This window comes from Plectropomus leopardus, chromosome 17 (assembly GCF_008729295.1).
Source record: "Plectropomus leopardus isolate mb chromosome 17, YSFRI_Pleo_2.0, whole genome shotgun sequence".
NCBI classification, from domain to species: domain Eukaryota; kingdom Metazoa; phylum Chordata; class Actinopteri; order Perciformes; family Serranidae; genus Plectropomus; species Plectropomus leopardus.
Genome location: NC_056479.1, coordinates 23,456,355 through 23,471,660, shown reverse-complemented (window position 1 = coordinate 23,471,660; position 15,306 = coordinate 23,456,355). Strand labels below are relative to the sequence as shown.

The 15,306-nt window shown below is 38.7% G+C and overlaps 1 protein-coding gene across 1 annotated transcript; it reads right to left on the bottom strand.

Annotated features, from left to right (window-relative positions):
• Nucleotides 1–3,509: 3,509 nt before the first annotated feature.
• Nucleotides 3,510–5,396, bottom strand: LOC121957106 (GTP-binding protein Rhes-like). The gene has a single exon (XM_042505622.1). The coding sequence runs from the start codon at nt 5,090–5,092 to the stop codon at nt 4,466–4,468; it is 627 nt and encodes a 208-aa protein (XP_042361556.1). The 5' UTR covers nt 5,093–5,396; the 3' UTR covers nt 3,510–4,465.
• Between the last annotated feature and the right edge of the window lie 9,910 nt (nt 5,397–15,306).

The following is a 15,306-nucleotide window of genomic DNA, read 5'->3' as shown; positions in this document are numbered from 1 at the left end:
GCAGCCAGATTTTTCATCTGCTTTAGTGCTTTTTTTTTTTTTGGCACCTTTTTAAGTCTTGATACTTGAGTTATTCAAGCACATGAATGTACCAGATAAGTGGACCTTGAATTTATCAAAGCTTTAAAATGACTTCACTTTAAAAGAAGGCTTACATAATTCAACATGGTGGGCTACTTGAATGGTGAACATGAATGGAAACCACCTGGAAATGTGCACTAAAAAAAGAAAAATAGCCAGCAGTTAGTGTAAAGGTATGTGCATTTTTAGTAAATTGGCAAAAATCAGTATGATTTATAAACTGTGATGTTTCCCCATAAAAACCTGTGGTTTCAAAGCACCTTTTTGCACTCTTTGAGTAAATTTCCAAGTGATGCGTAAGAGGAAATGTGTATTTCTATTGTGACGGACCTATTTGGTCAGAGAAATACACTTAATAAACCAATGCACACCTATTTGATGTTTTGTTTTGATGTTTTTTCTGTTTCACATGTTGATAAAAGTATGTCTTCCATACAGCAGTGCTGAACATGTTATCTGTTTAGTTTTGTCATAGAAACTGTATTTCTCTGGGTGGGTGTTTGAGATCTAGATGCACACGCTGTTGCTATGCAGGCTAAAATGTGGTCTGTCGTTAGTGTATTTCATTATGTCTTCTCTGTATTCACTGTTTCTCTGACCTGTCTGTGACGCTGAGGGCGATTTAGACACTGACACCCTTCTGTCCAGCTCTGTGGCGTTTGTCAATGTGTATGAGAATAAAACAGTTGCCTCTTGCTGTACATCGTCTCTTATAAATCAGGAACCATAATGTATTGCTTTGGTGAATGGCCTTATGGGCATAAGACTTCAACTGTTTTATGTGATTTATGACCGTAAAGTTAAATTTTATCTAGCTTTAGTTTGGAATCAGGATCTAAACCAGCATCTTTCTGTAAAGTCTAGGTAGATATTTTGGATTAACTTGACAGAAGACAGCTTTTTAATAGTTAAATCTTTAAACATTACTGTATTTTTTACATATACCTTTAAAATGTTGATTTTGATCAGGATTTTAGAAAAAAAGTGAAGTCTAAAGGTTTCATATCTGCAGAGAAATTAGCTTCATTGATACATTATAGGTGTTGGTTAATGGATACTGGAATCACAAAATCATAATTTGTATATTAATTACTTTACTGGTGCTACCTTGAATTTGTGAAGAAAACTTCTTGAATGTCTCCATGGTGAACAAAGAATCAAAAAACAGAGAAAATTCTTGATGTATTGGAGTAAAAAGTGGCAGCATTTACAATTTAAGCTTAAGGTTTTAAACACTTCCCTGTACGAGTAATGCGCCTGGGCAAGCACGTGCATTTAAACTCTGCTCGTTGAGTTGCCGGCAGGCGTGCTTCTCGTCCTTGCCTGAGACTCTTTATATTGAATTGTTAAAATATTAGTTTTAGCATGTGTGTGTTTGGGAAGTGCAGAGCGCACGACTGGATAAACGAAACACGCGTGAAACTGTGCAAATTGTGTGTGAGTTTGCAAACCGATGTTTCGATGTAGCTTTGCTGTTGTTTAACGTGGAGCCCATTAGCTTCAATTCATCAAGTATTTTCACTGTTCTTGAGTTCTTCTGTTCTCCGTTGAGGCATACAAATAAAAGAAAGATTTCTTACAGAATTTAGTGTAACACTGGGGGAGTAACTGATAAACAAATCATCATTATGCGAGTGAAGCATTCCTATAAGAAACTGTAATATTGGAGTCTAGTTACTTTTTGATATTTCTCCCTTCATATTGTTCATATTGTTTGAAACAAACCAGTGTTTTGGTCAATGAGAAGGCCTACCTTTAATTTTGACATACAGTACTACAGAAAGTCATAAATCACCTCAACACATCATCAAACACCTGATGTAGTGACGGTCAGAGATCCTAAACTTGTTCAAAACTTCTCAGATATCTTCACAACACTGAGGAGCTTTGACCAAGTCCAGGAGCAGAGACAAACCCAGAAATTTCAAACCACAGAAATTTAAAAATGAGGCTTCAGTCATTCTCCGAAACTAATCTCTACCTGTTACATGTGAATTATTGAAATGATTAACATTTTCTAAAGCCTGTTCTCACTACAACCTGAATAAAAGTTAAATTCACACCTGAGCTTTAAAGCGAAGATCATCCTCTCTGCGTCCGTCTGTGTTCTGAAACGAGTTTGCGTGCCGTTGTGCACCAACTGAAAATTAAAGTGAGTTTAAACAGAACACAAAGGGGAACCAGAGATCTGATAAACGCAGGTCACTTCCTCGTCTGATTCTGGGGAAACAATGCACCTTGTCTCTGAGCGTTTTTTGAAAGAGGAAGAATACCTTTTGCTCTGCATCTCTGGGCCTGTGTGGCCTTTTAGCAGTCGGTAAATGATAGCAGCACATATGAAGTGTTCTTCAATAAATTAGAAAAGCTGGTAACATTAACTTATTCATTTAACCAACCATCATATTTAATGGCCGGTGGGAAGTGTATTTTTAAAAACTCAGACTACTAAATACTTTTTTGGGTAATTCTCTTGAGATTAGTTTATTTGAACATATAAAAACAAAATACACAACTTGATGAACATGTAAAACTTTATTTCATGTAAAAAGGGAAAATAGTAAATGAACTTGAAAAGTAAATACAGAAATGAAGTAAAAATATTTTAAAAAACAGAATGAACAGAGAAATAGGTGAGGGAAATCAGTCACTAAATATTGTTTTAATTGTGTCTTTGAATATTTGTAGCATCCCATATTAACTTATATGATAGCAACACAAACATGTATGCATCCAAGTGTATTTGTAGCCTCTGTTTTGTTTTGTTTGTGTTGTTTTCTTTGTTTTTAACTTTGTCTCATGTATCGTGACATTCACTGGAGACAGAAGTTGATGAGGCATTTTCTGTTTTTTCTTTTTGTTCCTTTTTAATCTCATTTGATACACTTGAAAAGACCTGCTTCCTCATATTGTCCTACAGAGTTGTGTTGTTCGTAAATTATGACCACCAGAGGGAGATGAAACACAGCAGAGAGATCATAGGATTGCGTGTGCGCGTGTGTATGTATGTGTGCATGCATGCGTGTGTGTGTGCATATTAGAACAATGCAAGTCCATAATTTAGTTTATTTAGCCAAGATAATCCACTCAGATAACCCACACACAGTTTGCATACTGCTTTCCATTTTTGCAAACTGCTTTTTGTTTTGTTTGGGGGTAAAACATTTCAATTAACACCAATCACTTTCAACACTGACTGATTGTTCATTCAGTGCAGCACTTATTGTTTTCAATCTTTTCAGAACTTACATTTCTGGTCAGACCAGCGCTGTCCTTAAGTCAACACAATGAGACTTGGAGTACAGTTACAGTCATTTAATACACCATTTAAATAACAAATACCTCTGCAGTGACAGAATTATTTAGATTTTTACAATTCAGAGAACAAAACTGTTTTTAAGTCTGTAGATCCAAACTGTGATTGTGGGACGGTGCACAATATTTGTATCTTCGATAAGCATGTGGTGTAAACTTTATTTTACTTTTACTGTTTTTCGGTTTGAGCTGTAAAATGTCTTTTTGCAATGTCTACATGCCTACACCATACCACACACTTACTTTTGTTTGCTGTCATGCCAAGAATATTCTTATCAGTATAATCTGCAAAAAAAAAGCTAATTAATATCCAAAAGGTGGATGAGATAAGGTGTTTTATTCAGCTTAGAATAAGCTCTGAGTGAAAGCATTGAACATCACCTTTGTGCTGTCATGATGATTCAGGGTCATTTTCAAACACTTGTTAAACTCTCCTGAATGTATCAGTCAGACAAAAAGAAAGAGAAGGAGAGAAAAATCACCACTTGGTATGTATTTCAAAATGTCAAAAAAGCAGGACAGGCTGCACAAGAATTCACAACATAATGTTTAATGTGTTGCTATCAAAAATATAAAGCCCTCTTCTCTTGGTCTTTCTCATATGTAAACAGACTTTTGCATAAATACCCATCACATCACAGTTATTGCACTTTTAACACCAGTAGCACAAGAACCTAAACCTGAAACCTCACGTTAACATTTGAGTGAAAACTTAGCATATGATACAGAAAGCTGCTTCTACACAATTTATAACGCCATCATTGTTGACATTCACAGAAAGCAGTGTCTGTGCACTGTTTCTTTCTTTTTTTTCAGTGTTCAAACAGTTGTTCAACCACATTCTTTCACGTCTTAAAGGTGTTCTCATGGTTACACGTCCGTCCTCACTGTGGTATCTCTGTGCCTCTAGCACTGTTGCAGTGACAGATGCAATGCTTTTAAGCACATCATCATTTCTTTGTTTTGTTAGAGTCTGGACACATTTAACACTTAAAAAGCCCTTTCAGTCTCTTTTGGGCAGTTTTTTCTTAGTCTTTTTTGGTGTTGTTGCCTTCGGAGCTGCTCCACATCATTATGAGATGATGCAGCTGTTGGCCTTGTTCATTGGAGGTCGTTTGTTGCTCTCCTTGGGGAAGGTTTCCCGTCTGCGGCACAGCGCCGGGCTGAGCCGACTTGGGAGGTTGGCCTGCTGAAGCAGCTCTCTGAAAGCCTCCAGCACGTTGACGTTGTCTTTGGCGGAGGACTCCAGGAAGCTGTGGTTCCAGTCCAGCTCCACCGTGGACAGCACGTCCTTGCTGGACACCTGTCGTTCGTTGTGGCGGTCTATCTTGTTGCCTATCACCACGATAGGCGTGTACTTGTCCTCTTTGACCTCCAGGATTTCCTCTCGCAGACTTTTCACCGCCTCCAGGGATTCAGGGTCATCCACGGCGTAGACCAGGGCGAAGGCGTCGCTGCTCTGGATGGAGAGCTTGCGCATGGCGGGGAAGGAGTAGCTGCCGCTGGTGTCCATGATGGTGATGGTGACTTTGACACCTGCCACCTCGTACTCCTTCCTGTGGAGCTCCTCCACCGTGCGCCGGTGCTTTGGCTCAAAAGTGTCTTGGAGGAAGCGTTGGATGAGGGCGGTCTTCCCCACTCCAGCTGCTCCTAAAAACACCAGACGCACCTCAGTCTTCTCCTTCACTTCTAAAGACATGTTTCTGCTGCTCTTTTTCTCCAAAATACCACTTGAAAGAATCTCTTATCTCTTCTTCGTTGCTTGTGGATCCTTGACTGAAAACTGTAGTGCTGTCAGTGATGGAAGTGGATGCAGTTCTGCAGAAGAGGATGCTGACAGCAGATGCATGTGTGTCTGTTGAGGCTGCACTCTGTATTTATGTTCACACATAGCACCTGCCCCCTTCTGCTCCCAGCCAGTCAGGCGAGGACAGTATCTCCCTCTCATTATAGCAGCCAATCACAGACACTCATGCAAATCAAAAAGAGTAAGCAGAGGAAAAAAAAGGTGACAGACGTGATTTTAAAGTTCTTTGTGCAGTACAGAAAACATTTCCAGCAGAGAGTGGTGGTAAGTTTGTGATTGCTGCAGCAGAGGATCAGAGATGCTGCAGTGTGTGTTCGTGATAGAAAAGCAGAAAACATCATGACATTTTTTTAATGATAAATCTGCATTTCAGATTTGAGCCACAAAAACAGCAAAGAGATGCAATGTTCTGTTGAGCTATAGGCTTAATGAGTCTTGTGCATCTTAACTTGGCTAGCTGTGTAGCAGGAGGTCTGCAGGACTAAGTAATTTGTATTAATGACCATGCAAATCAGTCAACCTCTGGGAAAAATCAATTTTCCATAAAGTGTAGGGATCATATCCAGTGAGTGCAGAAATTTTCTAATGATACCTGCTGCACGCAGGCCCATCTATCTCATTCCCAACGATTCCCAACTGATGTTCTTCACCTCTTCACCCCATCAGACTTTCATGTGTCATCGGGATCATGTGCTGCAAACAAGCTATTAAAAATGGATGATGTAAATGCTTGTGGTACTGTCCTCTCCAAAACAAATAAAATGCAAATTCAGACCCTTGTCCTTTGTCATTTTATTTCATGTACAGACATATTCTTGCAGTGTGATCTTAGTTTCTTTTTTCTTTTCTTTCTTTCATATATAGAATAGATGTTCAGTGGATACTTCTCTGGCACCCGCTGGTTTGTTTGCATTCATGTCAACTTATCACAGAGCGAGACGTCTCATTGTTATTGAGACAGAGACTGAAGAGGCGGACGGACCTCTGTTTTGAGTCATGTTTTGAACATGTTTGACGCTGTAGTTTTCATCTCAGTGGCTTCATTACAACCTCTTTTACATTAAGTGTGTAGCTTACATGTTTTAGCGAATCTATTACCTCAGAATTATGTAATCTCTCTAAAAAGGGTGTTCAATACAATTGTGTTCATCACTGCGCTGCTAGAATTAAAATGCGTCGGAAGCATCATGCGTTGCATTCAATTCAGACAAAGTAGAAAAATAATATAAAATTACAGTTATTATTATCATACTGAGATCTCTCACATGCTCCCCATGCCCAGAGCTTGTGACTTGTTGCTATGATACCACCAAAGCCATTACCCGAGCATTATCTGAAAGCGATTTAGGAGCAGAAATTTGCACCTTATTAGTGCTGTCATTCACTCATTCACTGCTCACTCTGGAGAATGGTGATGGTCAGTAATGGGGTACATTGGCTAATTAGGCAAATTGAGAGCACATTTCTTATCACTATGTTTCACTGGCCGAACACCCTGATATGTGATTTAGAATTATGGTCACATTATATTCTTGCTATGTCAAACTTTGTTGTAGTAGCTCGGGTAAATTATTTGGAGAATGAACTCGTATTGGTTTCTACATGTGAGTCCCTCTTAGTCTGTTCAGATTGGATTGGACCATGTCTGTGCCAAAATGTAAATATTTAAACACTGAAGTGTGTCCCTGTAATGTTATCATATTTTGGATGTGCTTCAATCTCATTTTCTGCTGAGAAAACAAACATTTTGCAATAATGACAACCAGGTCTCAGGACAAGAAATTAGTGTCACGACTTTTATGATGTTTTCTTAATGAAAGAAATAACTGCTTGGATTGTGTTCAGAGATGTTTCTTTCTGGTTAAAAAGCAGTACATTCATGTACTAGGCAGACTTTGCAGAGAGGCCGTTGTGGAGGATGACTGGCTGTGACACCAGGACACCAGGTTCGTGTTTACACTCCTATCTCAGGTTTATGGGAAAAAAAACACTTTTTGGTTTATGTAGCCATTTTTTTGGTTTAATGTAAAAACTTATGATTGCCTCAGTACATATTTGCTGTTTAACATTAGTCATACATAAACATAATTTCTAGGAGATACAGCTGGTAATGCAGCAGAGACTCTTTTGTCTTTGAAAATAAATCTCTGCTTGTATCACAATTGAAGCACATCTCCTAGTGGTAGCTGTCACATGGTGCATTTCATAAACTCCCAGCAAGGGACTGTGAGATGTTGACTCCTGACCTCCTGACCTCTGCCTCCTCCATTCCCTGGAGACAAAACTGAAACTAAAACTAAAGCTCAAGGCCCCTGAGCAATTCAGCTCCATCCCTCAGGTTTTTCACCTCATTAAACACACAGCAAGAGGGCCAGCATGGGAGCCCATTTCTTTTTTTCTGTAGTTTCCTTAAAGGTCAATGTGTGAACAGCTTAAAGGGCAAAAAACGTTAAACTTTGAGGACTTAAATTACACGGAGGGCTTATCAGTACTTGGTGTAAGATAAAGTTAACATATTCATTGATTTTCTGGCCACTTGGGCTTGGCAAAACAATCTGTGAACACAACATGGAAAACATGCTGGGCAGCTACAGACTAAAACCTTTTGCTATTGCTCATAACAAGGCTGACGAGAGCTGTGGGACTCAACCAAAATGATAAAGTTGTGGGTTGTAAAACCAAGACAATGGGCTGAAAAACCCCAAAATGCAGATATTAATTATCTGTGGATTCTTCACTACACGCCACCCCTTTCACGTTACACACTCGATCCATCACTAATCTAAAACATAGATAAATGAAGCTTAATTTAAAAACTAAATGTGAAAAAGTAGAAAAAAAAAAGAAAAACAAAGGGATGTAATAACCTCATCACTTTTGCAGTAACATTAATAACTACTGAGATTGTGCAGCAGCAGGCTTTATCCTGAGCTGCGCTGCAGTATCGAGCTGCTGCTGGTCGCCCTCACGGCTCAGAGGTGATAGTCTGTGATGATGACTGGCTGTGGTAATGGGAGGAACAAGCTGTTCTTAGAGCACAAGGTTTTATCTTTGAGCAACTGGGGGGGGGCACTACCAGGATCCGGTGCTCTAATCTGTTGATCAAGTATTATTTCTGCTGGCCAGTGTCTTATGAAAGAGAAGGATGTTTTTCAGTGTCCTAGACAAACTCCAAGAAAAAAGTAGAAGGAGGTGGTACCTGATGACATTTACTTTAGTTACACAGTACTGTTTGATTAGCTAATAATAGAGTTGGACGAGTTCTGATAATAAAATGCAGAAGCTGGAGGAGAATGTAATTTTATCTGGGTTGGTTTCTGTGCTTGTGTATTCAGCAGGGTGTGTTGGTGCAAACGGCGGCCCGGCCCGTCTGTCAAACAGTGATGTTTCATTTTGAGTGAGGAGTTGTATTAAGTCCTGTCAGACTTTGTTGACCAAGTGCCGCCAATATCTAAGTGAAAAGGTTTCTCTTGGAATTTAAAGTTTGCATTCAGGAGCTTAAAATTCAAAACAAACCGCTCCTAATATTTACCATTGGGCGTGCAAGTTCCACATAAAATTCTCTATGTCTAATATGGCATAAACAGACACAGATGTAATATAAGCTTTCACAGAGGCTGACCCAGAAACCCCACAGCATGCTGTAAAGTCATTTGATCTTTACAGCTGAGCTAAGTGGGCAATTTAAGGGCTCTGCACTCCAGTGGAGGGTATGATGAAGTCTGAACAGACACAGGATCTGCCCACTTTGTTTGCTGATGGAGTAAAGGTGAGGTCGAGTGCTTCAGTACGCTAATAATCCCATTAAATTGGCTAGTATAGAGCAGAGCAAGAGTACAGTTTGTTCTCATTTATTTTATTAGGCCCTACATAACAGGATTTTATTGGCTGATTTAGTAAACCACATGTCAAACATTTGCATTTTAAAGGGTAAAAATGCTCCTTCCATTAACTGCAGGAGGGTTTCGGGCTAAATAAGCTTGACTTTGATGGACTGCCTCATTATTTTGGTTGCATCACTTGACATAGATTTAACAGCGCGGTCTGATTCTGCAGACTACTCCATCATTACGTCTCGCTCGAGACACAGCGTGACACATACATAATGGCCGGAGCGAGGGAGCAGATCTGACAGCACATTTTTTGGATGGATTCCTCCCCGTGGAGACAGCAGCCATTAGAATTACTTTTTAAACTAGAAGGGCACTTGGAGAGTGCAGACCTCCACCAACACCAGGAGACCAGTCTTCAGTGAGATGCAAATGTGCATGTGCTTTATATATTACATCTGGTTGTATTTCTAAAACTGTTAGAACTAGGAGATAGACTCACACATGGTTGAAATCCACAAACTCCATGGTCATTAATGCTTTTCTCGTGAAGCGTAAACTTTGGACAATTTTCCTTAAAGGAACAATGTGTAGGACTGAGTAATATCAAATCATTTCTGTATCTGCCCTGTCATTTAGATCCACTCCAAAAATTATTGTTTTTTCCCTGGCCCATGCTTTACCCCTCCACCAAGTTTGATGAAAATCAGGCCAGGAGTTTTTCTGTTACCCTGCTGAGAAACAGATAAAAAATGAAGCTAATGAAAGACCAGAATTCACAACTGCTGATTTACCAGCGATCAGTTTTAGCCAAGCGTGGTTACAAATTGGATTTGTGTTGTATCAGGATTTAGAGTCGTGGGAAGGAGCAGCTTGATTTAGTTTTTTCTGCTTTTATCAGTTTCTGTCCCAAAAAAAGTTATATGCAATGCTAAAAATCGGTAATAAAACCAGAACTTTACTGTTTGTCTTGTTCTTCTTTTTACTCAAACACATCTCGTCCTTTAGATTACACACACCTCTTTACATGTATGTCAACAACAAGTACAGACCACAAAAGCCCACTGACACCAGCTCACTAATTTCTCCTAATCCATCCCTTTCTTTCGGTGGCTTTGTGAAAGCGCACATGCAGGTCGCTCTCACGAGTGTGTACTCAAATCTGCTCCCTGCCAAGTTTGGCTACAGGTCCTCTGACTTTGTCCTTTGGCTCTGGAACATCATGTCCTGGATAATGAGAGGTGCAGCAGTAGTGGTGAGGGGCAGCAGGAACAACAGATAGGTGACAGTTATTACGCTGCTTCAGAGGTTGTTCTCTCTGTTTGAGGAGGCATTATCCGAGCTGTTTTGAGTTAGAAGGCTCTATTTTAAATGTAGATATTAACCATTATGAAACAAACAGCAGCGATTTAATGGTCCAGAATGGGAGATTTAGAGGGATATATTGGCAGAGATGGAAAATAATATTATACGTATGTTTTCTTTTGCGCATAATCCCCTGAAAATATAATTCATTGAGATTTTGTGACCTTAGAATGAGCTGTTATATAGGAAGGAAGTGGGTCATCATCTGTGGCCGTGTTTTTACAGTTACCCAAAACATGAAATCAAACACTGGCTCAGAATAGGGTCATTTTTTTGTTTCAGCCACCATACAAGCCCCTAAAGCTAGATATATATATACATTTTTATTATGAAACTGCTTTATTCATTGTTTTTACCGGTTTAAATCACTGGCTCAGTTTGTTTTGGAGAGGAGGAGACCTCTGCGGATAATTCGGCTCAGTTCAATAATAGTTCAATATCCTGAATGTCTGGATCAATAATAAAGTAAGCACAAATCAACAGGTTCTGGGCGAGCGGCCCTGTCTGCGATATGTCAAACAACATTAGAGAAACATCAGTTTGTAACTTGAAACTGCTTTATTCAGTGTTTTAAATTATTTTTATCACATGGTCCACTTATTTTGGTGAGAAAGACACTTCTGCAGGTCATTCAGCTCCCGATAAAAACCTCCTGAACAATGAATACTGAAGGAATTCTACCTGGGAGAAGTTTCCGCTGGTTCTGCTAGATCCAACTAAATCCCTATAAATTTTACACACTGGACCTTTAATGTTTTGTGCCTGAATCATTATATACAGTTGATACCCTGGTTTAACCCTTTGAAACCTTGAGCGACATTACTTTTCTTGCTTTCAGTATCTTTCACAAGTATTTAACCATTTAAACCCTAAGCACATTGGTGCAATGTCTTTAAAAAAAGGGGGAATTAAGCATCTTAGTGATGAATATTTCAAAAATTGTAAGAAATTGGTAGATTTAGACATGATTTTTTAAATTAGAAAAACATGTCTGGAGAAAAATAAGGAAAATAGTGAAAAGCTATATTTACAATTTCTATAATTAATGACTATAATTATAACACAATTATGTTAAGTAATTATTATTTTACAGATTAAGCACTTTTTCCAGGTCATTTTCCTTGTTTGTTTGTCTTATTTTGTTATAGGCCCACTAATTTTAAATTTTCTTTTTTTCTAATTTCTTGCTAATTTTGGGGGATTTTTTTTTCTTTGTTGCTTATTGAATTCTTCCCATGTTTTTGAAACCAAGGCCAATTTGCTCAGTGCTAGTATTTCATGAGGTGTCTGATTTATATACATTAAAAAATACCTTTAAAATCTAAATAGCCTCATTAAAATAGTTATTTACATCCTTTTGTTTTACTAAGGGTGTTCTTTTACTTTGTCGCAGTTTGTAGAAAATTAATATATCTTATTAGAGTTCAAGTTGATTGGGTGGTAATTTGCTTGTTAAGGTTTCAGCCAATCACGAGGCCGGGAGAAGTAAACAGGAAGTTAGCCATGGAGTCAGAGGTTAGCTTGGGGAGGGAAAGCGGCGTTTTTTGTTTTTGTTTTTTAAAGAAAGTCAGCCGACAAGGATTGACTATAAAGCGGAGCATACAGCCTGTCCTGACTGTGAGAGACGTTTTTACTCAGCGCCGTGTCGGGACAACCGTGTCAACTGTTTAGCCTATTAGCATATAGCTAGCTAGTTAAGCAGCTAATAACTGCCGAGGACTTGCTAACATTTAACGTTAGCTAGTTTAGCCGTTTGCGTTAACGCACTCCTGCGGGACTGGGTCTTTGGACATTGTTTTTTGGGACCGGTTACTGCGTTTTTTCGTGAAGGACATCATGAGAAATCATTTGGATTTACTGGCATGGACAGGACAGTGCTGTGAGGTAAGTTTACATAGACTGTAACACAGTAACAGTAACGGTTACATATTTCTGGGCCTAACTGGTTTTGTTTCCATAATGGTTGCAAAACGAGTGTGAATAAAATGATACTACAAACGTTTAAGTTATTTGGGTGCTGGGTGGCCCATTAACAACTTTCCGATTCACATAAAAATATAACAAATCATACTGGGAATTGTTTTTGTTGCAACTTTTCGTATATATAAGGTGTCAGAGTACATAAAATAGCATCAAAATAGAGCTTGTTAATCAAAAAACATGTCAGTGTGGGACCCTCTCAATCCCCAGACAGAAGTCCTAGCAAAGGTCTTAATGTCCCTAAATCATAGAAATGTCTAAAAATCCGAGAAGCTCTAAAATCTTAAATCTTTGTTCTGAAATTTATTATTATTTTTTTTAAATCCTAGAAATATCCTAAAATCCTTGAAATGTTCTAAAATCCTAGAAATGTCCTAAATGTCCCAACACCCTAGAAATGTCCTTAAATCCTAGAAATGTTGTGAAATCCTAGAAATCTCATGAAATCCAAGAAATGTTCTGAAATCCTAGAAATGTCCTAAAATCCTAGAAACATGTTAAAATACATTAAATGCCCTAAAATCCTTGTAATGTACTAAAATCCCAGAAAGGCTTAAAATACTAGAAATGACATAGGATCTTAGAAATGTCCTAAGACATGTATGGGGGGACTGGCCCCTGGCCTCCTGTCCTTTTGTCAAAGTGGCCCCGAGCAAAGAAAGTTGAGTATCACTGCCCTGGGGGGTCCTCAGAGTCTCTGCAGGGTCAGCCAAATTTTTGTTTGATGATTTTCCTTTTTTTTTTCTTTTAAAAGATTAACGTCAGACTCATCTTTCAAAGACATCTGTACACAGCACAATAAAAGTGATATGCATTATATGTATATATATGTGTGTGTGTGTGTGTGTGTGTGTGTGTGTGTGTATGTGTATATGTGTGTCCTCCTATACATTTTCTATATAAACATACTCAAATAATGTGATTAGCAGCAATCAATACAGCTCAGTCTCCTCTATCGTCTTTTTTTCAGGGTCAAGAAACATGTGACAGGAAAACTCTGGCAACTTCTTTTTTGTGTCCAGGTTCAATGATGCTTGAAGAGAAGTCTTTGTGTGCATTAGAGATCTGCAGCGCTCAGCAAACATTAGAGAAGCCCAGCAGAGGTAGGAGACACACACATACACACATTCAATCAGAACATCCCATGATGAAGCTAAAAAACAGTTTGGACTGGGTGTTCGAGGATTTTGTTATGCAACCTGCGGCCTTGAAAGGCAGCTGTGACAAAAAGCAGCGGGTGTTTATTTTGGGTTTGAGTTAAATGTCAGGGATAGGGATACATGATATTGGATTTTTTCGCTGATATTCAATATGCCGATAAATAACGGCTCATTTGGCAGATAAGCTATACCGATATTTATATATCCTCTTTTTTTCTCCACCTAATTTTAGTGATCGTCAAGTCTTTTCTGTAGTCATTTAATACATACTCTTATTGTGATGGCCCACCAGCAGATGGAGACATAAAATACAATGCGCTTCAAAGTCTGTCATAATCATTCATTGTGCAAAATAAGAAAAATATTTTAACTCAGGCCTGATGTTTTGTACAAGTTCACTTTGGTCTGATATTTTATTTTTGAAGCCAATATATGTTGATACCGATGACGTGCCAATATTAATGTTAGGGTTGGATATTCTTTGGGTTTTTCCCCATATCGGTGCCAAATTGATACTTTTTAAATGATACCAGTGCCTTAACAGTGCCTGAATCGATATTTTTGTCCAAATAAAACACTAAACGATGGTCAACAATGTGAAAGAATGGCTTTTTTTAATTGCAAAGGCCATTTTGAACTTGATTTTGAATATATATGCAGCATAAAGTACGCTTAGATATATAAATATGAATATGAAAACACTAAAGAGCTGACTCAGAATTTTGCAGGTCAAATCAGATTTTCACATAACACACTTACATAATCAATAAAAACTAAACCAACAACAGTGTTTATATACTCAATAAAAGTTGCAGCCAACTTTGTTTCCTAACTTTAGTGATAAGCTCCTTCACTGTATTCAGCAGGTGGCAAAAATGACACAGGAGCTTTTCCTGGGTCTTAAGGAGTTGTAGCATTTAGGCAAGGCAGCTTTACTTGGAAAGCTCATTTCATACAACAGGCAAATTACAAGGCAATAAAATATGAAAACATAACAAAAGATACAGATTTACAATAATAAGAGATTAGATTAAAAAGATTTTTTTTTTTTTTGGTATTTTTGCCTTTATTAGATAGGACAGATGATTAATAGCATGAAATGGGGAGAGAGAGGGGTTGACATGCAGCAAAGGGCCATGGGCTGGAATTGAACCCACGGCCGCTGCGGCAAGGACGCTGCTTTATCCACTGAGCCACCGGACGCCTCTGGTTTTGTATTTTTCTTATTACTCGCTGCTCCGGTCGCAGCAGCCTCACTGGCACATACTAGCAGACACATGCTCTCTCTCTTTGTCCCTCTGCTGCACACTTGCTGCACATACACACAATGTGGCACCAAATTGAGGCACCGAAATCATTATTCATTCGTGGAGGTACCACTGGTATAGAAGCATTTACCAATATTGCAACGGGTTTTGGTACCCAACCCTAATTATTGTTGATCCTTAGTCAGAGAGGTATGATAAACAGTATCTATTTTCACCTGTATATTTGATATTTTCTATCAACGATACCTGTGATATTTAAGCCAGTTTCCCTCAAAAAAAAAAAAAGCATCAATTGGTCAAAAGTGCATTTGGCACATTCCCGACACTGTGAGCAGAGCACACTTAACTGCAAATTGCGCCGTGAGGCCATGTTCTCAACAATAGCAATAGCCTTGAGAGAGCTTCCAACATCCTCACATACTATTACAGACGTTATGTGCTTCTCTGTGCTCATTACTGCGAGGTTAAGCGCTCCCAAGCCTGCTATCAGTTGTTGTCCAACC

What these genes read in the sequence shown, in the direction of transcription:
- LOC121957106 (XM_042505622.1), bottom strand. Translation starts at nt 5,092, where the DNA reads ATGTCTTTAGAAGTGAAGGAGAAGACTGAGGTGCGTCTGGTGTTTTTA.